This window comes from Peromyscus californicus, unplaced genomic scaffold (assembly GCF_007827085.1).
Source record: "Peromyscus californicus insignis strain IS unplaced genomic scaffold, ASM782708v3 Scaffold_5__1_contigs__length_169319896, whole genome shotgun sequence".
Lineage (NCBI taxonomy): Eukaryota > Metazoa > Chordata > Mammalia > Rodentia > Cricetidae > Peromyscus > Peromyscus californicus.
In genome coordinates, this window is record NW_026294573.1 from 89,356,282 (window position 1) to 89,379,781 (window position 23,500).

Sequence of the window (23,500 nt, forward strand, 5' to 3'; positions counted from 1 at the left end):
ACATACGTCATAATAACTAAAATGTGGAATCAGCTATCAAACTCTTTACAATTTAGTGCTTTATTCAGATCAGTTATTATCTCTTCCTCCTCCTTGTTAAAACAGCATGGTTAGTGCAACTTTTAACATTTCTAGATTTGTATTAACTTTTGTGATAAGGTAGATACACAACAAGACGGGAAAATGCATAGGCATTCATAGATAGGGTTTTATTGTTACGTCTAGATTTTTTTTGAAAATTATTGTTCATCCATGAAAGCTTTCTTTATATCATAATTCTTAGAAATTTCCTTTATCCTTTTAGTTGACTCTTAAAAATATATCTAAGATCACTCTTAAAACTTTGGGGTTTGATAAGATACATAATTCACAAATTTCACAGACTATATTTGTTATGTAGGCTATGTTTTTGTTTTTTGTTTTGGTTTTGTTCTTTTGCTGAGCATATTTGTACGTTTTATACAGGAAAGCATTTTCATTCAGAGTTTTTCCTGAAGGGACATGGAGGAAGGACCATTTACAAAGGGCTTTGACCGTGGGCTATCTCCTCTAATAGCTGTGCTGCTGTCAAGCACTTCATCCTCCTCCTTGTGAGAGTCAACCCAAGGTAAAGAGCTAAACATGAAAAAAACCTCACCACAGAATGATAGGAATGTGCACTTTTAATTTTTTGAGGCAGTCATGTTGGCAAATGTTGGGTTGATATTTACAAAGAATAAAGAAACTTGGTCTCCAACACAGGCTAGAATGTGGTGGTGATGGTGTTCTTAGTAATTTCATGACTTTACCTAGAAGTTTGCTGCTTGGGAAAAGACTACATGGCTTGAAATAGGCTTTTAAAGAAAGCGACTGTGTCTCACTTACAGCACACTCACTCAAACAAATACTCACACAAACACACACACAAGTGGAGCTTCCCCTGTTTAATGGAACACATTATAGCATGGGTGGGAAGGGTTGACACTCTCCCATCATGGAATGTGGCAGTGTGTTTGATCTGAGAGTCCCCCCTCTCCACGTCCCAAACATAGAACTTGATGTCCTTTTGTTGTTGTTCCCTGATCCTCACTGAGCCGACTTCCTGAAATTTTATCTAAAGCTATTGCTGCCTTTGATAACAAAGTTTCTTGCAGAAGGCATGTTCTGGATTATAGCAGCTACTGTGGAATGTCTCTTTCACGCCAAGTACTTTAAATGTATAAGTCGATTTGGTTCTGCTAGCAATCCTTTAAAGTGGGGATTGTCTTGAGCCTTTTATAAATGAAGAAACTGAGGCCCAGGGTGGTCAGCCGGGACCCTGCCAACCCATACACAAACAGGAGCCTTCTAGCCCAGGCGCATCTGACACCAAAGCCTGATCCTTAACCATTAAGCTTGGTGCATTCTTGAGACACTCCATCTGTTTCTATCCAGGAAATAGAATTTCATTTCGCAACAGAAAATAGAGATTGAGGGAAAAACGAAGTCTTTTGAATCTTACATACTGTGAATAAGAAAAGAAAGACCTCAATAACTGTCATAGTAAAACCAAGCAGTCAGTACTTATTTACAAAACACAGTGGTGACCTGTTTTTGTTTCAAATGCCTTTCTTTGTCTAATGTGTGAAGAAGCTCTCCATGATGACCTGTGACTTCCTTCCTAAAGGTAAATGATCTCTGATTGACCTCTGCAGACACGTAGGGTAGAAGCATGAGCTGAAGAAAAGCTGAAGGTGTGTTGAGTAGTGGGCCACAGTCAGTATAGCTTTCAGTTCCTTTCTTTGTGGATTTCAGGGCGGATCTAAAGGCAGGGCTAAGTGACCAGCAGGAGGTAGTTAACTCTGTCTTGTTGGCTTTCCCCTGCCAGTAAGAAAGGAGCATCCCTCTGTATGAAAATGGTCCATGCCTCAGTGCGTCTGTTACATAGTCCTCCAAGTCTCTCCTTAATTCTTGGGGACCCCTGAAAGCACCGAGTGTGTTGTCTTTGCATTGGGAACTGGATGGGTTCTGTGGTTTTCAGCCCATTTTCAGAAGAATGAGCATCACATGTAACAATGTAGGATGGATGTAGAAGAGATGTTTGGAGGAACTGACAGGATTGGTTCTGGAAGATGTCTTACCGATCTGCCTTCAGAATCACTCCTCCTTGGAAGGTAGTATGCTGAGGCCCAGAAAGTTCTAGTAGCCTACATTCCTGGTTAGAATTGGATTTGTCCCAGAGTGACGTAGCACCGAGTTTTAGACTCTTCTTTTTGTGTGAATGTTCATGTGTGTGCAGATATGTATACATGTGTATGTACATGCATGAAGAGACCAGAAAATAATCTTGGGTGTTATCTGTCAGGCACTGTCCGTCTTGATTTTTTTTTAAGTTTTTTAATTAATTAATTAATTTATTTATTTTTTGAGACAAGGTCTCTCACTGGCCTAGAGCTTGCCCAGTAGACTAGACTTCCTTCCGAGTGCCGCGATTACAAGTTTGTGCTGCCATACTTGTTTTGTTTGGAAATCTATGTTTTAGGGATGAAACTCAGGTCTTTGTGCACAGCGAGCACTTTACTGACTGGGCCGTCTCCCCAGGACCAGCTCCACACTTTCCTGGACAGCTGTATGCTTTTATTTACATTGAATCACCAAATGGACAGAATCCTAAGTAAACACTGGGGCTTTTAGAATTGCACCTTCATTTATTTTTAGTATGTCTTCTTGCATAGTTTTCTTATTGGTTGCTCTCTTTTAAATTTTTATTTATTTTTCCACAATTTCGTACAGACACAGTGTCCTTTGATCAGTTTGACACACCATTATACCCTCTTATTCACCTCCAACAAAATCCCTTCTTCCCAGGTCCCAGCCTGCTTTCAAGCCTTCAAAAATATTTTTTTTGTGACTGACTGCATCTAATTGCAGTCATCTGCATGAGCATGGGCGGGGCTTATTAGCTTGATTGGGAGCAGCATGGTTAAACCACTGAGGCCCAGGATCCCCACCCCCACCCCTGCAGTCTTGGTTTATAGCTCCAGGTTGCTCTCTTATTACTACAGATAAACGGACAAACAGATGGGGTTTATCACAGCAAGGCAATGCTGGTGATTTTATCATTTTGAAGTGTAGACGCATCGTCTCTTTACCTTCCCAGTGTTTAAATATTTTGTCTGGTGCATCTGGTGGTGTTTGAAGAGTGTTCTAGTCATCCGCTCTGCAGCGCTCACTCGTGAGGGGCCGTCTACAGAGGTGACCCAGTTTCTGCTCCCTTTCTTCTCTTTCCTTTAACTGGATGCTTTCTCTCAAGATTCCTTCTTGTACGAGTTCTTTCTGTTTGAAAAAAGGTTACTTTTTAAAGCTGTTCCATGAGGATGGGTCTACCAGCAAGCCGTCTCCCCGCATCGGATAATGTCTTTATTTCCCCTACATCTTCAGGAGTTAGTTTTTCTGAATATAGAATCTAAAGACCATGGTTCTTGTTTTTATCTTTTGGAAAGTGGCCCGTTTCCTTTGGTGCCCATGGTTTCAGATGACAAATTCAATTTTTGTTTTGCTAACACTCCGAAGGATAATGCATCAGTTCTTTCTGGAGCTTTTAAGATGTGTGTTCCCATACTGATTTTCAAAACATTAATTATGAAATTAATTTGGGAGGAGTTGTCCTATTTAGCATTCATATAGCTTCTTAATCCTATATGTGTTTGTATACACTCATACACACATATAAAACATACATACTCAAATTTAGAAATTTCTAAGTAATCACTTCTAGTAATTTTCCACACCTATTCTTCTTGTTGTCTTCTGGGACTCCAATGCTGTAACTGTTATCTATTTTGTTACTCTATCCCAAGTCCTGAGGCTCTGCTTTGCACCTGATTTTAATCTTTTCTCCTCTATTGTTCAGACTAAGTGAATTCTACAACACTGTGTGTCTGTCATTGGCACTTTGCTATTGGACCCATTAAACTAATTTTCATTACTGGTTTTGTAATTTCCACTTTTTAAAAAATAAAATGGTTTTTAGTTCTTTCAATTGTTTCTAAAGAATGTGAAATTACTCTTGAAAACGTTTGTATAGCGACCGCTTTAAAATATCGCTAATCACTCCACCACCTAGTGTACCTCTGTATTAGTGCTGGTTCTTTGTCATTTCCCCACCATGTTGTGATATTCCCAGGTTTCATACGATCGGTGGATTTTCACTGTATCCTGGACACTTGGCTGCCGTGTTAGGAGACTCACAGTCTCATTTAATATTTCCTGTCAGCAGACTTTTATCTCCATTAGTTTCAGCATACAAGTCCTAGCCTATCGGATGTGCTTCCGTTGATGACATAATTTTCTGGGACTCTGTGCGGCTCTTTTGGTCTGGTTGGTATATTTGAACCTAGTTGGGTTCTACCAATCCCTGCTAGGTGTTAGCTGATGGGAGAAGGGCTCTAGGCAGGGCTTTCTGATGCCGCTTATGTAAGAGGGAAAAGACAAATAGATTTCCTACTGCCCAACACTTCTGATGCCCTTTCCCAACCAAGTGCAACCCCTCAATGGAGCCCTTTGCTGGGAAGGCCCCTCACCTGCTTTCACACTGAGACAGGAGAGTTTTAGACCTATTGAGTAGGGCCCATGCTTTCCCTGGTCACAGTCTTCTTACTGAAGGGGGATTATGACCCTTCCCTTTGCTAATGCTCTGGCTTCCTGGTATTGTTTGGAGAATTCCTGTATGATGTGGAGTGAGAGGAGGAAAGGAGTGAGCCTGCCTGGGCTGCCTGCTGTTGCTCTGTTGGGCATCCAGAGTTTGTGTATTCCTCTAGTTCTGGGATCACATCCCAGACATCCCAGTTCATCTTCATCCTTGTTCCCTAGAGTTCCCTTTGTGTTTCTTCCCAGGGTTTGCATGTATCTGGGAGGGCCAGGGAGAAAGCCTATACTGTCTTGCTAAACTAGACCCAGGGACTAGGTCTTTAGGGGTTGGGAAGTCTTAAGACTACTCATAATAGAAAAAAACATGTGTTTGGTTAGTGGCTTTTTTTTTTCCCAAAAAGTCTTTTACCAGGGGTGCCCAACATGTGGCCCATGGGCTGCTTCCTATCATACATGGCCAAGGATAGCTATGAACACCATCCAACACAAACTTGTGACATTTACAATATTATGGAACTTTTCTGGTGACTGGGTTGCATGGTCCTTATGCATGCCCTTTATTCATGATGCCATCTTTCATCCATGTCAAAGGTTGACGTGCCCACAGAAGCCTTTTAGTTTCTACCCCTCCTAGTTCTCTGTAAAACAAACTGACAAAGCCGTGGCTGTCCCTTCTCTTCGCCTTCCTCCTGCTCTGTGATTCCTTGGGGCCTGTGGGCTTCAGTGGGTGGAGGTCCTGTGTCTTTAGGAGTGAAGAAGGAAAGCTGATGAAAGACCCAGTTTTAGCTTGCCACTCTTGCTGCGGCCAAGTGAGTCAGCAAGTCTTCCCATCCTCAGACCATCACTTCTCCTTTCCCTGCCCACCAAGCCCAACTTCTCAAACCTGGAGAAACTGGCTTTTTTTTTTTTTCCTTCGAGACAAGTTTCTCTGTGTAGTTTTGGTGCCTGTCCTGGATCTTGCTCTGTAGACCAGGCTAGCCTCAAACTCATAGAGATCCACCTGGCTCTGCCTCCTGAGTGCTGGGATTAAAGGTGTGCACCACCACTGCCAGGCTGAGAAACTGGCTTTTTAAGGACAGTTAGTAGAATCTTGAACACATCAAACTCAAAAGTTCCCTGGACTCTACATCTTCTAGGAGACTTGTGATTTTTCTTTTTGGTTCTGGGAACTGAATGCGTGCTAGACAATCCTCCCTTCAACTATTTTAGAACCCACGAGCTTTGACTCTCAAGAGCAGCTTCTGGGAAGAGATTAAAGAACTGTTTTAAACTGTTGGGACCAATGCTGGGTTTAGTTAATGCTGTCACTAAGCATTCTGCAACTGGAGATGCCTCACCTTGAATATGCATGAACAAAACAGAAAAGTTAGAGACAGGTTGCTAAGAGGAAGGCTTTGGGACCACTCCAGGGGACCTAAAGCTCGATTCTGGATTCTGTGAGCACTGTGTACACATGGCATGCTCTCATGGGCACATACACATAAATGAAAATAAAAATAAATCTTAAAATTTTTAAAAAGAAATTTGTTTTATTGATTTTTAATAAGTTTCTTAAAATTTCCTATTTGAGCAACATTTGCATTTTAATCACTTTCTTTCTTTTGGAGGAAGTCCACTCATAAATTCATGGTGGACATGCACGAGTCCTTTCATTTATCTTTACTCATTTATGAAAGTATGGCAGCCTCTGAATGCGAGACTGACATTATCATGGAAGCTAATTTAGGGCTTTCTGAACTGTCCTAGACAGTCTTTATCCTATTGATTGAGGTTTTCTTAACACAGTTTTTTAATTGATTCTTTGGGAATTTCCTATCATGCACCATAGTTCCACTCATTTCCCAGTCCCTCCACCCTTGTGGCCTTCCCCACCCCAAACACAACACAATACAACAACAACAACAACAACACCCATTTTGCTCCTTCATCTTTCCAGCCTCTCCATCACATATTCTTTCATCGTAGTGGTCTTGGAAGCTGTGGTGTGTCACGCCGTATACCCCTTTGCCCAAACGGCTCTACTAGCAAATGTTCATTTCAATGAGTCATTGGACTGGTTCAAGGCCTCTGGTTTCTGGTATCATCATCACTAGACCCTCACTGAAACTCCTCTCGGATATCCCGTGGCCACCCTGAGTCATGGAGATCCTGTGGGTATCATTCCACAGGATCAGTCCCGTCATATGCTCCAGTAGGTCATAGATGGGGTGGATGTTAGGGTGGGCCAACCCAAGGCTCTGGATGTGGGCCTGGGTGGTAGTTGAACTGGTCAGACCAGGCTGTTGTGGCTGCCCCTGTTGGGTGCAGGGTGTAGCCAACTCTCCTAAACCCACACCGTCAAGGCCAGCTGTCCCACACCCATGGTGAAGGCTGGGGCCTCTCCCGAATTCAGCTCTTTCATGAGGATTGGGGCTAGATCTTGCAGTGTCCAGCAAGGGGCTCAGCCTGGCCCTCGGATTTCATCATGCATGGTTCTCATAGTCCCCCGTGGTACCATGGACTACAGATACCAACACAGACCCCAGTTACAGCAGGACCATGAACCCAGACATGGCCCTTGGCAGCAGCTCAGGCCTGGACATCACCATGCCCCTGTGGCAGCTCAGGTTACCCAGATCAACATGGCTCTGGTAACAGCATGGCTCTTGGATACCATCATGGTCTCAGGTAGCTGACTAGACCCTAGGCATCTACAAGGTCTTTAGTGGTAACAGGGGCCACAGACTTCAACACAGACCCCAGTTGCTGTAGGGCCATAGGCCCAAACATGGCCCTAGGCAGCAGTGTGGGCCTAGATGACACCATGGCCCCAGGTGGCAGCTTAGGCCACTCAGATCAGTATGGCACCACCAGCAGCAGCATGGCCCTTGGACACCAGTAAGGTCACAGGTTGTGGCCAAGAGACTGGGCATCTGTGTGGCCTTTGGTGACAACACAGGCCACAGACTTCAACCCAGACCCTGGCTGCTGTAGGATCACAGACCCAGATACGGTCATTGGCAGCAGCCTGGGCCTGGAGGTCACCATGGCCCTGGGTGGCAGTGTAGGCCACCCAGATCAGCATGGCACAGCTGCAGCATGGCTCTTGGACACCAACATGGCCTCAGGAGGCGGGCCAGACCCTGGGCATTCCCGTGGCTTTTGGTGGTAATAGGAACCAAGGACATCAACTCAGACCCTGGCTGCAGTAGGGCCACGGATCCAGACATGGTTCTCAGCTGCAACTTGGTCCCAGACGTCACCATGACACAGAGTTGCAGTGCAGGCCACCCAGATTGGTAAGGCCCCTGGCAGCACACTGACTTCTGACACCTGCATAGATAGCCACAGGTAGCAGCCCAGACACTGGGCATCCTTGTGGCCTTTGGTGGCAACATGGGCCACAGATGTCAACACAGACCCCGGCTGCAATAGGACCGTGGACCCAGACATGGCCTTCAGCAGCAGCCCAGGGTCCAGGGTCACCATGGCACCAGGCGGCAGGCAGGCTACCCATGTCATCCTGCTCCTCACTGCCTTTACTTCATCCGTTCTACTGTAGCTTGAGTTTTCCTGCCTGGCCCACAGTCAGGGCAAATCTCTCTCACCTGCCAGTCAGTCCCACAGCCACTCAGACCCGACCAAGTAAACACAGAGACTTATATTGGTTACAAACTGTATGGCCGTGGCAGGCTTCTTGCTAACTGTTCTTACAGCTTAAATTAATCTATTTCCATTAATCTATACCTTGCCACGTGGCTCGTGGCTTACCGGCATCTTCACATGCTGTTTCTCATCGTGGTGGCTGGCAGTGACTCTCTGACTCAGCCTTCCACTTCCCAGTTTTATTCTCCTCCTTGTCCCGCCTATACTTCCTGCCTGGCCACTGGCCAATCAGTGTTTTATTTATTGACCAATCAGCAACACATTTGCCATACAGAACATCCCACAGCACATGAGCCATTTTGCCTCTCTTTCTCTCCCTTTTCTCATCATAATGGCACCCTCCTGCCCAGTGCCTTGTGGTGCCAGGTAGGCCCATGAATGTCTTCAGTCAGCCCAGGCCTTGAGGATCCAGGCTGGCCTGTGGGTGGCGTCCACCTGCCTGAGCTGAGTGGTATCAGGCAGGCCTATTGAGTTTTTAAAAATTTGCCTTGGATGTAATACAGTCACTTGCTTGGGTTATATGAAGAATGCGTTATCGAAATACCTATTTTAGTGCAAACTAGCTGAGGTGCAGTGGGCTTCTGGCAGTTAAATTCACCACCAAGTGTGTTAGTAGTGGCAATGGTGAGCTCTATATGATTTTAGACTTAATTTTAAAATAGCGATTATGGTAAAAACACCAGTAAAGAGAAATAGACAGGGAAGCGTTGTTCTCATGGCAACCCTTAGCCATGGCAGGAACCCATCTTTGACATAGTTTTCTAAAAATAGACTCTACGTGTATGAGGATATATAGGTACACAGGTATGCATGCCTTTGCATTCACACTATTATTCCTTCTTTAAGGGGAAGAGGAGAAGACAAGGTCTCATGTAGCCCAGGCTAGCCTCAAACCCATGATGTAGCCACAGATGACCTTGAATTGATGATCCTGCCAAACACATGTGTCCATCATGTCTGATTCATGCAGTACTGGGGATTAAACCTATGGATTTGTTCATACTAAGCAAGCATTCTCCATTCCCAGCCCACACATTTGTTCTTAATCGCCTCTCCACCAACTTGATATAAACCATAACTTTGTAAAATGTAACAATTCATGCCTCAACCACTTTTCTTTCTGCTACAGTAAAATTGCACCCAATTTGTCTTTACTTGCGATGCCCATTTTCTTTCCTCTCTTGAACCTGTCCCGACGAGGCTTCTGTTCTCAGAACACCACTTAACCGCCATCAGTGGCCTTCCTGTCAGTAAATCCACTTGACTCCTCTTTCCCTCTCAAATCCAATCAGCAAATCATGTCACCGGGACCATCAAAATGTCACCTTCCTGTGTTCAAAGGCAGTAGCATCCCTTGTAATCATACCCAGTAGCCCCTGGGATCACTACTGCAGGGGGCTCCTCGGGTTTCTATTGCTCAGTCTCCGGGTACCATCTCCTTTTAAAAGGCACTGTGCTTACTTTTTTAGTTGCTTTTCTTATCCATTTTAGAACCTAGGATCAGTGAGGGCAGAGAATTTTGTTTTTCTCTTTGATTCACTGATACATCTCTACCAACTCGAAAAACACTTGATATATAACGAATATTCATGTTTGCATGAGTTAAAAAAATAGAAAAATTTGTACAATATCACTGTAAGGCTAGTAATTTAACTCCTGACAGCTACTCATAACCACATTGTTTTTGTTCCTAAAACTTTATACCAAACTATCATAATTACATAATTTATACTATCTGATAAATCATAAATGCAAAGAAAACATATATGTGTAAATGAGGTGAATATTTTCCTAATATTAGGTGAAAGCAAATTGAAAAGGAAAAACATTTGGAAAACCTGGAGGAACCGTGAACTATTCGCAGGGTTTTGCAGTCAGGTTGCTTTGGAAGACTTGTAAGCCGAGCATGGAGGTGCTCACCCACAAATCCTAACCTTTGGGAGGCAGACTGGATCACAAGTTCACAGCTAGAGTTAGGGAGTAAAACCATATCTCTAAAACAAAAATACAAGGGTGGGATAAATTAGCGGGCAAAGGCTCCTGCCACCAAGCCTGATGACCTGAGTTCAATCCCCGACTCCCACATAGTGGAAGAAGAGGAGCAGGATGTTGCACGTGTGTGGTCACAGACATAAACACACACACAATAAAAGTGTAAATGTGATTAAAACAACAACAACAACAACATTCTAAAACAAAAAATGAAGAAGAAAAGAGAAAGTCTTAAGTGCTGACTCCATATTGGAGGAACCAAGTTGGCAGTGGCTTGTGATGGCTTTTTCTTGGAAGAAGGACATGGGGCTTCAGTCGAAAGACCCAAGCTCAGACAGAAAGCCTGGGCTGTGTTTCAAAGGATTGGCACATGTGCACAAGTGTTGCTTTTCGAGTTGAGTAGCACGTCTAATGTATCGTCTTTATGACGTTCTGAACACTTATAAAATGAATTGACACTTAGTCTAAGTTGAGGCCCATGTTGTACAGTTCTTGGTTGATGCTCCTGTCAAGGCAGAGTTGGTGGCAAATTACACATATTTTACATTGTGTTCCTTTTCACTAATGCAATTTTTTGAGCTCATTTGGTAGCAATAAAGACAGAGTATCCTGCTCTTAGAAATTGAATATGAGCCCACTTTTTATCTACAATGTGACTTGTTTTATTTTCTATGGCAGTGTGTTATTCTTAATTTTTTTGAATAAACAGTATTTCAAATAATTCCTGAATTATACATGACTTGTACAGTGGGTGGATACATTTGTAGGATAAATTCTCAGAAATGCGATTGCTGCAATCTATGTCTTAAACTGTATTTATTTTATCCGTATGAATGTCCTGCCTGCATGTATGTGTTCCACATCCATGCCTGGTCCTAGAGGAGGCCAGAAGAGGCTATCGGATGCCCTGAAACTGGAGTTACAGACAGTTGTGAGACACCATGTGGGTGCCGGAAATTGAACCCTGGTCCTCTGGAAGAAGAGCGGTTAGTAGTTCTCTTAACCCCCAAGCTACCTCTCCAGTCCAACAGTTTATCTTTAAAGCATTTAGAAAAGATTGATGTTGCTTAGGTTTTCTGTGCTATGAGAATTTACTGGATTACATTGAAAGTTGCTTTTGTCAGGGCTGATCCTCTGGGTTTCATTTAATACCTGTAATTAAAATAACTGGTGTTCATGCCAACAAAATTACTTACAATCATAGATATGAAAATCTTGATCATGAACACACCTAACACCCATTTCTCAATTGAATAATTGCTTTTCATAAGTCTTTCTTTTTACATTTTTTTAAACCTGTCCTTTAAAAAGGTTCAAACATTTTTGATAACAGGAGATATCTTCAGCACACAGCTATCATATTGTAGCAGAACAGACAGTACCTCCCTCCCACTCTGCCAGGAATCTGTGCTTTGGAAAGGTCAACCCAGGACATCTGGCAGCCAGAGGAGACTCAACAGATCTCCAAAAAAACAATCACATTGACAATTTCAGCCATTCTTCTTTTCATGTCTTTTGGACACTAGGAAAAGAATACAAGTAATAAACATTTTTAGGTTGCAAAGAACACACAAAATATTTGCTTTTGAACCAAATTCTGATTTTTCCCCCCCTTTGGCAGTAAAAAGACAAGTGAAATTTCCATTACGTTTCTGTGCCTTTGAAATTTCCCTCTAAGTAGTACATGTCGTGTTGGTCCACGCAAGAAGTTCATGAAGTACAAAGATTAAAATCCACTGGATTCTGTCCCTCGCTATAATCTATGAGCATTTGCAGCCAGATTTCAGTACTTGTTTAGATGCGCATCATTTGGAAGAATCTTAATTTATAGCTAAAAATTAAATATGTTGCAAAACCAATTATAAACTTCCTGTTCGTGTTGAACTTTTGCAAGGGAAAGATTTAGGGGAGTTCATTTATCCCTTGAATGGGATAAATATTATTCAAATCACCTTGGTAACAGCTGGGCTATAGTCGTGCTGTAACTTTAGTGTTACTTTTGAAGTTAGCTGATGTCCGTCTAGAATTGACAACAATAGTTTTCCTGGGAGATCTAAGGGTTTTTAGGAAAATCTTTTGTAAGGCTGTAGGGTGGCATTAATGTTTGGTTATTGGTGGGCAATTACACTCTGGTAAGTCTGCCTCAACTCCTACTACATCTTTACTTTGAGACGGAGGTGGATATACTTGAGAAAGCATATACAGGGAGGAGGGGACAGGTGGTGACCCCTCTTAACATGGTTTAGACTACTGTACAGTTTATTCTGTTGAAGGTAAATTCAATAATTTCCTGTTTTGTGTGCTCGCAGAGACCTCAAATGTCATGTTCTATTCCTGAGTGTCTTAGCTGCTGGTGGAAGTAGTGTGTGTGTGCTTGAAAGGATGCATGGCCCTGTGTGTCCTGGAGCTGACCAGATGGCCATGCTGCTTCTCTCTGACTTAATTATTGTGTATGTGTGTTTCCTGTTCTCCTCTCTTCAGGTGGTTATCTAACTGCATTTGCCTACACACCAGATTGCCATCACTGGATATGTAGGTATAGGCAAAACACCAGCTTTGGTGGCAGTTCATTATGCTATCCTCCCCCTCCTCCCCCAAAGAAGAAGTCCTCTATGTAGACTTTTTTTCCAATGGGAAGTCACTCCCCGAAGCATGGTGCCCTCCAGTGTAGCTGAAGATAAAATGACAGCTTACATGGAAGCCATGTTAGTATAAGTAACAAAATGGGTTGGCATCTATAAAAGATGGAGGACAGTATTTTATTGACTAAGTTAGGATGCTTTACTATGTAAAAATACTGCTCACTGAAAAAAGAAATCATCCCTTAAAATGAAAAGTAAATTAGTTTTCCAGTTTTCCTTTCCCCATCACTGACAAAAATCCTGAATTACCCAGCAACAAAACAGACAACAGCTAAAGACCCCATATTGATCCTGGAAAGGAAGTCCAGCATGCCTTCCTAGTTGCCAAGTAAAAAGCAAGATGCTGAAAATACAAAAGAAAAGTAAGGAATCAGTCATACTTGAATGTAGATTCTGAAAATACCCAATACCTATTATAAAAGTCGTTCCCAAGGAGCAGAAAGAATAGCTAGAAAGTCACTCAGAATAAAAATGGAATACTTCTTAATAAAACTGCCCACAACAACTGTGAACAAAGACAATATATCTGAATTGATGAACCCTGGTAACATTAGTGATTTCCTGAGTGAAAGTAAATAAATTGACATTTCACATCGGCATGTGTAAGAAAAGAGTTTGATAAACAGACTTTCTTGTGGGATGATGCATGTTCTTTATTTACTTATTTTAGAAAGAAAATTCATTCAATAAATCTTTACAGGATACTGTCCAGTGGTGAGCAGAGATAGCCTGATGGCAGGGGGACATTGTAACTAATAACAATTCTGTAACACTGAATGGCAAGTGTGATGCTTTACCATTGAAGGTCACAGAGTGCTGAGAACTTAGGAAAGGGGTTTTGACTTCATTGTGGGAGGCACCCTGGAAGCAATGACAGCTGAAGACTGAGTGGGAGTTAGACTGACGTAGGAGTGGGTAACTGGGAGTGGGACGGGCAGTGGCGCACTAATGGCCACTGAGAAGGTGTTGTATCTAGGAAGCAGGAAGTCAGTGCCACGTGACAGTTGAGAAGTAAAGAAGGCCATGTAGCAGCAAACAGAGAGGAAGTGCCATCAGGTCTCATATCTGCAGTGCTCCATTCTTGAGCACAGTGCTCTGAGAGAAAACACCTTCCAGCTTATGCACACTTTCTAGGAAGAAAGTGATTACATAGACTCTTGCAAATGGGGGAGGGAAAAGACAAAAATTTCATAATGCCGTGGTAACTAAGCCTTTATTTACCACATGGGCCTTTGGGAGGCAGCCCAGATCTAGACTATAGCATTCCATATCTAGACATCCAGTAACAGCAATACATCTAGTAACTCCCACTGCCAGCTAGCTGGGTACATGCAGCAGTGAACAAGAGAGGCCCTGCCTCAAACAAGGTAGGAGGTGAGCCCCAACACCTGAGATGGTCCTCTGACTTCCACACATGCACAGCTGCAACCACATTCACACATAAGAACACACACAGAGACACAGATACACACACACACACACACACACTCCTCTGACTTCCACACATGCATTATGGCATGACTGCAACCACATTCACACATAAGAACACACACATGGACACACACACATACACACACACACACACACACACACACACACACACATCCATCCACAACGGTTACAAAACAGAAGTGGAAATGTTTGACACTGACTAGCTGGAGTGAAATTTGTATTAAGATAGACATTCCCACACAGGGCTGGAGAGCTGGCTCATTGGGTAAGAACATATATGATTCTCACAAAGGAGCTGGTTTTGATTCCCAGCAACCATGTCAGGCAGCTTACAATGGCCTGTACTCAAGCTCCCAGGGATTCAGCACCTCTGGCTTCCATAGGTACCCACAAACATGGCATCCATTCACACAGACCAGCATACATATGATTAAAAACAAAATCTTTTTTTAAAGGACAGACATAAAACATACGAATTAATTCTTTTCAGTGGACAGGAAAAACAATATATGACAGTCTAGGTTAGTCTTCTAGAAAAAGCTTTCATCTCAAAAGGCCATCACAAGCTGGGACTGGCGGCACAAACCTGGAATCCCAACAACCCGGGAGGCTGAGGTAGGAAGACTGCAAGTTCAAGGCCCACCTGGGCTAGATTATTCTAGCTCAGGGTCCTCCTGGGCACTGGTAAGAGTCTCTCTCAAAATAATGTTGAAAGGTGTTGGGGTCTATCTCAGTGTAAAGCATTTGCTTAGAATGCATGAGGCTCTGGGTTCAGTCCCCATTACTGCCTAAACATACCCCATATAGTTACATCATAATGACCCCTTAGCTACTGGACAGAGGAATAAGCTTTATTATATCTAAGGTTCACTACCTGAAGCGTTTATCTAATTAATCGAATTATTCTTTATCAATAAAAACTCGGGAATCAGGGTAAGAACTTGAATGATCAAAGAAGCCATGGAGAAGTGACCAGAGACCTCCTCTCTCTCAGTTCTCCATCTAAAAGGCTGAGAATCTTTCTTAGCCCCTCCCCATTACTTCCTGAGTTGCTATACATGTCCTGGGTCCTCCAAAACCTCTATGGCTAATTTTAGTCAGCTAGTGGCTAGCTCCGCCCTCTGATTCAAAGTAAACTTTACTGGCAGCCTTGAGAGTATCATAGTGTGATCAAAACATCCCAGAACTACCTGAGATTCTTTTAAGACACGTTAGATAAGAACTGTTACAGCAGAATCACAATGGACCTTCAGAGATGAACTGAAATTGGAATGGATTCTGGGATCTAACTGGACTTCCCCGAGGGAATATGCAAATTCAATGGCACCAGGAGAAAGAAAAAAATAGTGTTTGAAGTCCCCGTTAGAGAAATGAAAAGAATAAAGCCATGGAGAGGTTAACTTGGGTGCGGGGCTGCTGTAGAATTGATTTACCTTGACTCGTCCAGATCTGTGGAATTTCTGAGTTTTTTATGAAAACACAATTTTGCCAGCCCAGACTGAAAATGCTTTCTGCTTTGCTCATCCAAAATCTTGGGCTCTTTTTCTAGGGGTCTTCTCTGGCCCCTGCTGCCTGATTTTTCTTTAGCTTTGGTTTTTGTGTTCCATGTGAAAGCAAAGAATCAAAAATCAACTGGTTAGGAAAGAGGAATTGCAGAGAAGCAGCTGATTGGGAGAGCAGGTGGTGAGCATCGTGCCTCGGGTGGGTCTGGTGGGTTGTGCAGTCGGAGGGATGGTGTGGTTATAGGACTGTGGTCTGCAGCTGTGACCTGTTGTTCCAAAGCTGCCCCTCCCTCCCTGCCTCTTGTACCAACATTCCAGCACCTCTCTTTCCATTTATATGGGCACCGGGCCCTTCAAGATTGCTTTGACAGATGTGTAAGAATTGCAGCTTGTCCAGGGAAAGGCAATCCTCAGACATTTTTTTTTGAATAGCCTCCCACCCCCATCTTCCTTGTGACCCAGACAAGTCAGGGGGATCTTTCTGCACACTGAGTCAAGGCTCCCCAGACTCAGTCTTCCAGGAGCTTAGCAGGGTGACTTGAAGGCATCCCCATCTGATATCCTTCAGGCGCCTCAGACAAAACACACCACACAAGACTACTGAGACTGTCAACTGTTGCTCCCCACTTCCACCAACAGAACGCGGACCTAGTACTTTCTCTCGTTTCCTCTCTCCACAAAAGGTACTATTCATGCCTCATTCAAGTTGAAAACCCAGAAGGCATCCCAGACTCCCCATCTTCCTCACCATCAAGTGGAGGACAGCCTCACAAATGCTTTCCTAGTCTACACTGCTTTCCCGGTGTTGCTGCCCTGATTTGGGCTCTACTTACTCCTATTTTAGAAACTAGAAATAACGAAGTATATACATACATATATATGCACATGTGCGTGTGTGTGCACACACATTCTACTTATCTTGGTCATGTTCTTCTTCCAATGTCACTAATCTGTATTTGAAATGAAAATCTGACAGTTGAGGCCAGTGAGATTAAAATGAAGGTCATTATTCCTTACAGGTCCTTATCTGCATTATTATTATATGCCTCTCAGGCTGAGAACCAGTGCTAAGCTGGAAAATGAATGTCTTAGCCAGATACACACGGTTTTCCTGGCCTTGGACACCTTATCTTCTGCCACTTCTGGCTTTACAATATGTAACCACAAACTATTTTACTTCCTCTCTTTCATACTGTTGAATACCATTCTTTGGTTGTGTGCCTTGGTCTGTAGAGAATCTGCCATCAGAAATATGCCAAATAAAGAGAACACCAAAAGCAGCCTTGCCACGGGAATTCTATATTATTTTTATTTCCCATCTGGTGAAGTGTGGAGCTGAGAAGCTGCAGAGCCACCTGAGGCTGAGTAGGTCCCTTCTGCTCCCTCTCTCTCTTCCTTCTCGGTTTCCTTCCATGCCTAACTGTGAGTCCTGGGACTGTCTGGCCATGTGTGTAACTCTGTAAACTCCAGCTCTTCATGGCTCAAATCATGCTTTCGTGTTCTTCTATGCCAAGGATCTACCCCTGAGCTGTATGCACAAGGTTCCTCATCTGCGACACTCAAACACTGGGAGGCGGACAGTGGAAGGAACATTTGCCCATTGCTCCTCGTGCCCTGTGGGGTAGGAAGAGAGCTGCTGCTTCTTTGCTTTACAGATAACGACATGGCGGTTCTGTTCAACTCATCCACATGTCTCTGCACATGTGCATGTGTGTGCATATCCAGCTCTCTGCAGACTGGATGTGGTCCATCGTGCACATATGGAGCTGGATGACCCAATTCAGTTAGACTTGTCTTCTTATTTTAAAAAAAGAAAGTAAAAATGGATGAGGCTTTCGTTCTTAGAAGCGCAGAGGGAGATCTGTCACTTGAGCAAATTTGATTTCAAAGTACCATTCACTATGACTTAGGAGCTCAATCACCTTGGACTTTTCCAGGCCCCCTGTTCCCCTCCTATAATCCACTGTTGTCTTTGGGTCAGTTTGATTCAAGACACCCTGAGAAAGAGAAGGGAGGGAGGATGGGAGAGGTTTTCAGTGTGGATTTCTGAGGCTGTCGACTGTGTATCATGAAGACACTTGATTGAGTCTTGAAGACTCTGAGACAGTGTGGTCAGGCCTAATCACAGTTCTAAAACCAGTTCCTTCCTGTGAAGAGTGAAGAGGACTCGGAGTTTCCTCACGAAGTCTTCACATAGCTGGCAGGCTGTGGCATTTCCCACTTCCTGTGGCCAAATCTAACAGGGTGCTTTTTTTTTGTTTTGTTTTGTTTTTGGATTGTTTTCAAGACAGGGTCTCTCTCTGTGCAGCCTTGGCTGTCCAGGAGACCAGGCTGGCCTCCAACTCACAGAGATTTGCCTGCCTCTGCCTGCCAAGTGCTGGGATTAAAGGCGTGTGCCATCACTGCCTGGCCCCTTTTTTTTTTGTCTAAAAGTTAAGTCCAAAGTCTCATTTCTAGAGCCATCCCCTTCCTAAACAGACTGCTCTTCTTGCATTTGAGCATTGGGAGGAATCATAAGCAACCTGTGACTGTGTTCGAAGCCTCTTCTGGTCAAAGTCAAGCAGACTGAGCGACTGTGGGAGAATAAGGGCTTTCCCCTTGTGTTGCCAACAGGGAAAAGAGGTTGTTTTATTTAAAATGTATCTGCCTGTGCTTGGAGCCAGGTAAGCTCAATTAGAGCTTTGATAAAGGAAAAGGGAAAAGGAACTTTTAGGATTGTTTTCCCATTCACGAGTGTGTGTGTATGTGTGTGTGTGTGTGTGTGTGTGTGTGTGTGTGTGTGTGTGTGTGTGTGTGTGTGTGTGTTCCAAGTAGATGAATAAAGGGACCGTGGATTTTCCATCCAAGCATTTTCCACCCTGAGAATAATTTCTTTCCTGGCTTCTCAATGAATAAGGCATTATTTCTGAAACCCAAGAGGCATTCCTTTGATTTCCCTTCATGTTTAGCTTTCTGAGTGATTTTCAATAAAGGAAATTCAAGGGCTTGGAATGAAGGCTCTGTTAACACTTTTATTAAGGTTCAGATAGTGGTCTGGCTATTATCTGCTGATATTTGGAATATTGTTTTCACTCTCTGAGGAGAGTCGAGAGTATTGAATTTATAAGAAAAATGAAGCACCTTGGATGGTCTTCAAAGTGAACAGCAGTTTCAAACCAATACACAGTAGTGTTACAGAACAAAGAGCTTTATGGAGGACTTTTCTTCTTGCTTTATTTGTATTTCCCTGCTGAATAGGTTGAGAGAGAGAGAGAGAGAGAGAGAGAGAGAGAGAGAGGGAGAGGAGGGAGGGAGGAAGGGAAGAAGGAAGGAAGGAAGAAAGGAAAGGAAAGGAAGGAAGGAAAGGAAAGGAAGGAAAGCTCCTATTCAAAGCTGCCTGTTTGGAGACTAAGTTGCATTTGTTTACTTTTTATGAAAACCAGTCCTTGAGACTGATCCAAGCTGAGTACTATAGTCTAAGTTTACAGCCGCTGAGGCCAGCACCACCCTGTGTATCTGTGTGGATATAAAGATCCAAATGCGTGTGAGGCTTCTCCCGACTCACCCTCTGTCCACTAGATAGCTGTTTATCCAGCATGGAGCCTCTTAGCTGACGTGTAATGGCACACACTGCCCCCCGGCTACCATTCCTTCAGTAGAAGACCCTCCAGCACATGCTAAGATAATATAGTCATCAAGGCTAATTAATCATCTCATGACTTACGCGTTCCCTTAGCTCCAAACGGAAAGTGATCTCAGAAACTAAGTAAGATGGGATATCTTTTACCATCTGAATTTCCAAACCACTTGTGATTCTAGAAAAATCTTAATAATGCAGAGTAGTTGCGGGGGAGAAAGCAGAGAGTTGATCTAAGTTAGAAAACAGCTGAGACATAAAATTCGGTCACAAATATTTAACTTTATAAGTTGCAAAAAGTGGAAGGATAATGTAGTACTTTCAGGAATGTAGATGCCAGAGCCAGGTGGCAAGAGTAGAAAATCTGGGGTTTGCCTCTCGTTTACCCCTTTCCAGTGCAGTGATCTTTTAAGTGAGGTACTTAAACCTTCTGGGTCTCAGTTTCTCTGTTTGTACAGTGGGGTTTTAGTTTGCGTGCTATATGTGCAGCTTAGGTGAGTTATCATTTGTAAAGTGTATGCCAGAACTTTGATTGCTGGGTTGAAAATGAAAACATTCATCACTGGAAGCTGCTGTTTACATGCCACAGATCTTGGAATAACAACATTGTTGTTGTTGGGGTTGTTAATGTACACTGGGTGATTATTTTCTTAGCATTCCTTTACAATTTATAGCCAACCCCAAGAGGTAAATAGACCACGTATGTTTTTCAGATGAGAAAAATGAGACAAAAATTCAATTTGCTTAAACACCTAGTTCCCTAAAAGGCACAGCAATGGTTTGTGCGCTGGTGAACAGAAAATAGAAACTGCATCTTCCATAAACCTGGAGGCTTGGGTCATTAATGTCTGTCTTTTGCCTGCGCTCCCCCCCCCCCCCCGCCCCCCGCAACCATGCCTGTATGAGATTTTAGTTTTTAAGAACTTATGTAGTAGTGTATATTCCTAATGCATTTTCTCATGGAACAGCTATTCATCAAACTCTGTGGTCTGTTCAAAAGTATTCATATGTCATACATCCTCAGGTTTAGCTAGGACTTGAATCAACCGCATATTATTAAGGTGACTATTTCTTCTATTTCTGAAGCAAACATTTCATTTGTCTCCATGATTGGTGGCTCTGGTCTCAGGATTTGCACACAGACCTGAGATCGTGTCACTTTTTGGTTACACATTTCCTAATGATATTCATTATTCTCCTTCTAATCCTTGATCCCTCCCTGTCGCCGTAGGTGCCTTTATTGTCTGCTGGACCCCGGGACTGGTCTTGTTACTGCTGGATGTCTGTTGCCCACAGTGCAACGTCCTGGCCTATGAGAAGTTCTTCCTCCTCCTCGCTGAGTTCAACTCCGCCATGAACCCCATCATCTACTCCTACCGTGACAAAGAGATGAGCGCCACCTTCAGGCAGATCCTGTGCTGCCAGCGCAGCGAGAATGCCAATGGCCCCACAGAAGGCTCTGACCGCTCAGCCTCCTCCCTCAACCACACCATTCTGGCTGGAGCTCACAGCAATGACCACTCTGTGGTTTAGAAGGAAGCCAGCCAGCCTCTGTGAAGCTGTGAACCCCCACCCCCTGTTGCCAGGGCAAGGTGGGGAGCCAGAGGAGAGGAAGCTACTCCTGTACTTAAACACTAACCAATGGCAGTATTTGTCCCTAGACCCAAGAGACTTGACATAGCCTGGGGATGAACCTATGTGGCAGCCCCCTTCTTCTTCTTCTTCTTCTTCTTCTTCTTCTTCTTCTTCTTCTTCTTCTTCTTCTTCTTCTTCTTCTTCTTCTTCTTCTTCTTCTTTCTCCTTCTCCTTCTCCTTCTCCTTCTCCTTCTCCTTCTCCTTCTCCTTCTCCTTCTCCTTCTTCTTCTTCTTCTTCTTCTTCTTCTTCTTCTTCTTTGGAAAATAGAAAGTGTATATCTGGCAGTGGAATTCAGAAACAGACTCTGGGGTGACCGTGTAGCTGTCACTAACTAGACTTAAAAGGTTTTGTGTGGTTTGGCCTAAGCCAGAAGAGAAATCTGCCAAATTGAGCGCACGACTTCATACAGGCTTCCCCTTTAAAATACAAAACAAAATGCTCTGGAGGATACATTTCACTTAATAAGTATGTTTATTCCTGTCAGCATGTTTCTGGTTGAAAAGACTGTTAAATTGACATAGGAGAATTTTTTTCCACTATGGAGGAAAACTGTAAATTAGAATGTTCTTTTTTTTGTGTGTGTGTGTTTGTTTAGAAAGCAAGCATGTGGTGTGTGTATACAGTATGTTTTTCTTTAAAGATGAAAGGATAATATTTTAACTCTTCTAGGGGATAGAAGAATCTAGTAAAAATCAGTATTCATTTGGGCTATGGAAGAAACAATATCCTCACCACTTTACCTTTTAAGGTATTGGAACAGGCATGAAAGGCGGGGAGTGTGAGCTTATCACCTGAGAGAAGATGAAGCGTGGTAGTACTGTCCCCACATAGTTAAGACACCCAAGTGCATTCTTATTGCCAGGACATTAGCGGATTTTTTTAAAAGCCTGTGGTTTTCCAAGTTATAAAATTATACATACTTAATATAGAAAACTTGAAAATTGCAGAACTGTGTAAGAAAGAATAAGAAAAGAAAGATTACTGATATAACAACCCAGAGGTAACCATCTTTACCAGCTCATGCATGTGTGCTTACAGACATATATTATATACTTTTTTACATAATTGGAATGATATTGTAAATTTTTTTGTAACTTTTTCTTTCAGAATTGCTAGGTTTTCCTATGGCATTATTATTATTATTATGTTTTTTTTTTACAAAAACAGTGTTAGCAGCTATATAATATTCCATTTAATGGATACAGCTCAGTTTATTTAACCATTCCTGTATTGTTGACTAGATTTTTTTTAAATTTTCATTATTATAATATTGGAAGAATCTTGTGTACATAAAACTTTGCCAGTATCGTTGATTATTTACTTAGGACCTATTCCCATGAAGGACCTACTTTTTAAAATGTGAAATGTCCTCATGTGTTTTCACTTTATAAAAAGGGACATTCTACTTTCAAACTGCAGGGGTGGCAGTGTAAATGTCCCCAAAGTTACCTTTTTACAGAAGAAACACAGTGGTTACTCTAGTTGAGAATGACTTCTTAACAAGATGCTTCCCAATAACCAAGATGACCTAATGTAGCTAGCGATTTCCCTTTTGTGTTTTGAGGGAATGGTGATCCCATTCTTGGCAGCCACGGCTGTCACGTCGAATTGAAGAAAACACAATGAAATCACAGAAGTGAGTCCAGCATTGCTGTACTAAGTAGCCTGGGTGGGGTCTGTTAGCAACTGGCTGCTGTGTGTGTGTGTCTCCAGCAATTGCCCAATAGATGCTCATGTTCAGAGATGCCTGGTACATTGTCCGGGTGGCTGGTGGCCCTATTGGTGTGCTAAAAGGAGCAACGAGGAAGAAACACAGCCCTGAAGCAGGTGTGGGAAGGTCAGGAGGATGTCTGAGAGAAAGAAGTCCTGAAGAGAGTGGCATTCTAGGGAGGGGGAAGGTGAAGTGTGGCCCTTATCCGCACAGAGGGAAGGCCCATGAAATGTGTCTGGTGAACAAAAAAAAGTAGGTGGAGAGCCAGTTAGCAGGAGAAAGATTTTGCTCAGAGTTTACACAAAATGCAGAAGTTTTATTCTGGAAATGAGTGAAATGAATTTGGACGTTTATTAATGCCATTTTTATGGGGGTGATAAGGACTATTTGAATTGAAATGCATACTAATTGGACCTTAATAAATCATTCTCAATCAGTGTTTGGCAATGTGTGGTTCTCGTCAGTGCTGTTTCTGTTGTTCAGAAAACTTCTGGCTTGTCCTGTGATGTCTTCCTTCTCCAACCTTCTTTAACTTAATAGTCTGAGGTGAAGCATCAACTGTTCGTCCAGCCGAGAGATGGGTTCCCGTCCCATGAGATCCATGAAGGACCTACAACCTCAACAGAGTGGCTGCTAGAGCGAGGTGTTTCCAAGAGATTTTTATTATTATTATTATTTATTTATTTTAAATAAAAT

At 42.9% G+C, this 23,500-nt stretch overlaps 1 protein-coding gene across 8 annotated transcripts in view; it reads left to right on the forward strand.

The window, feature by feature from the left end:
- Positions 1 to 23,251, forward strand: part of Lpar1 (lysophosphatidic acid receptor 1) — a 125,981-nt gene extending 102,730 nt beyond the window's left edge. For all 8 annotated transcript variants that reach the window (XM_052717136.1, XM_052717137.1, XM_052717133.1 and 5 more), the window contains one exon: positions 20,689 to 23,251. In XM_052717136.1, the coding sequence (XP_052573096.1) occupies positions 20,689 to 20,990 (302 nt within the window). In that variant the 3' untranslated portion in view covers positions 20,991 to 23,251. The remainder of the gene's footprint in view (positions 1 to 20,688) is intronic.
- Positions 23,252 to 23,500: the final 249 nt, after the last annotated feature.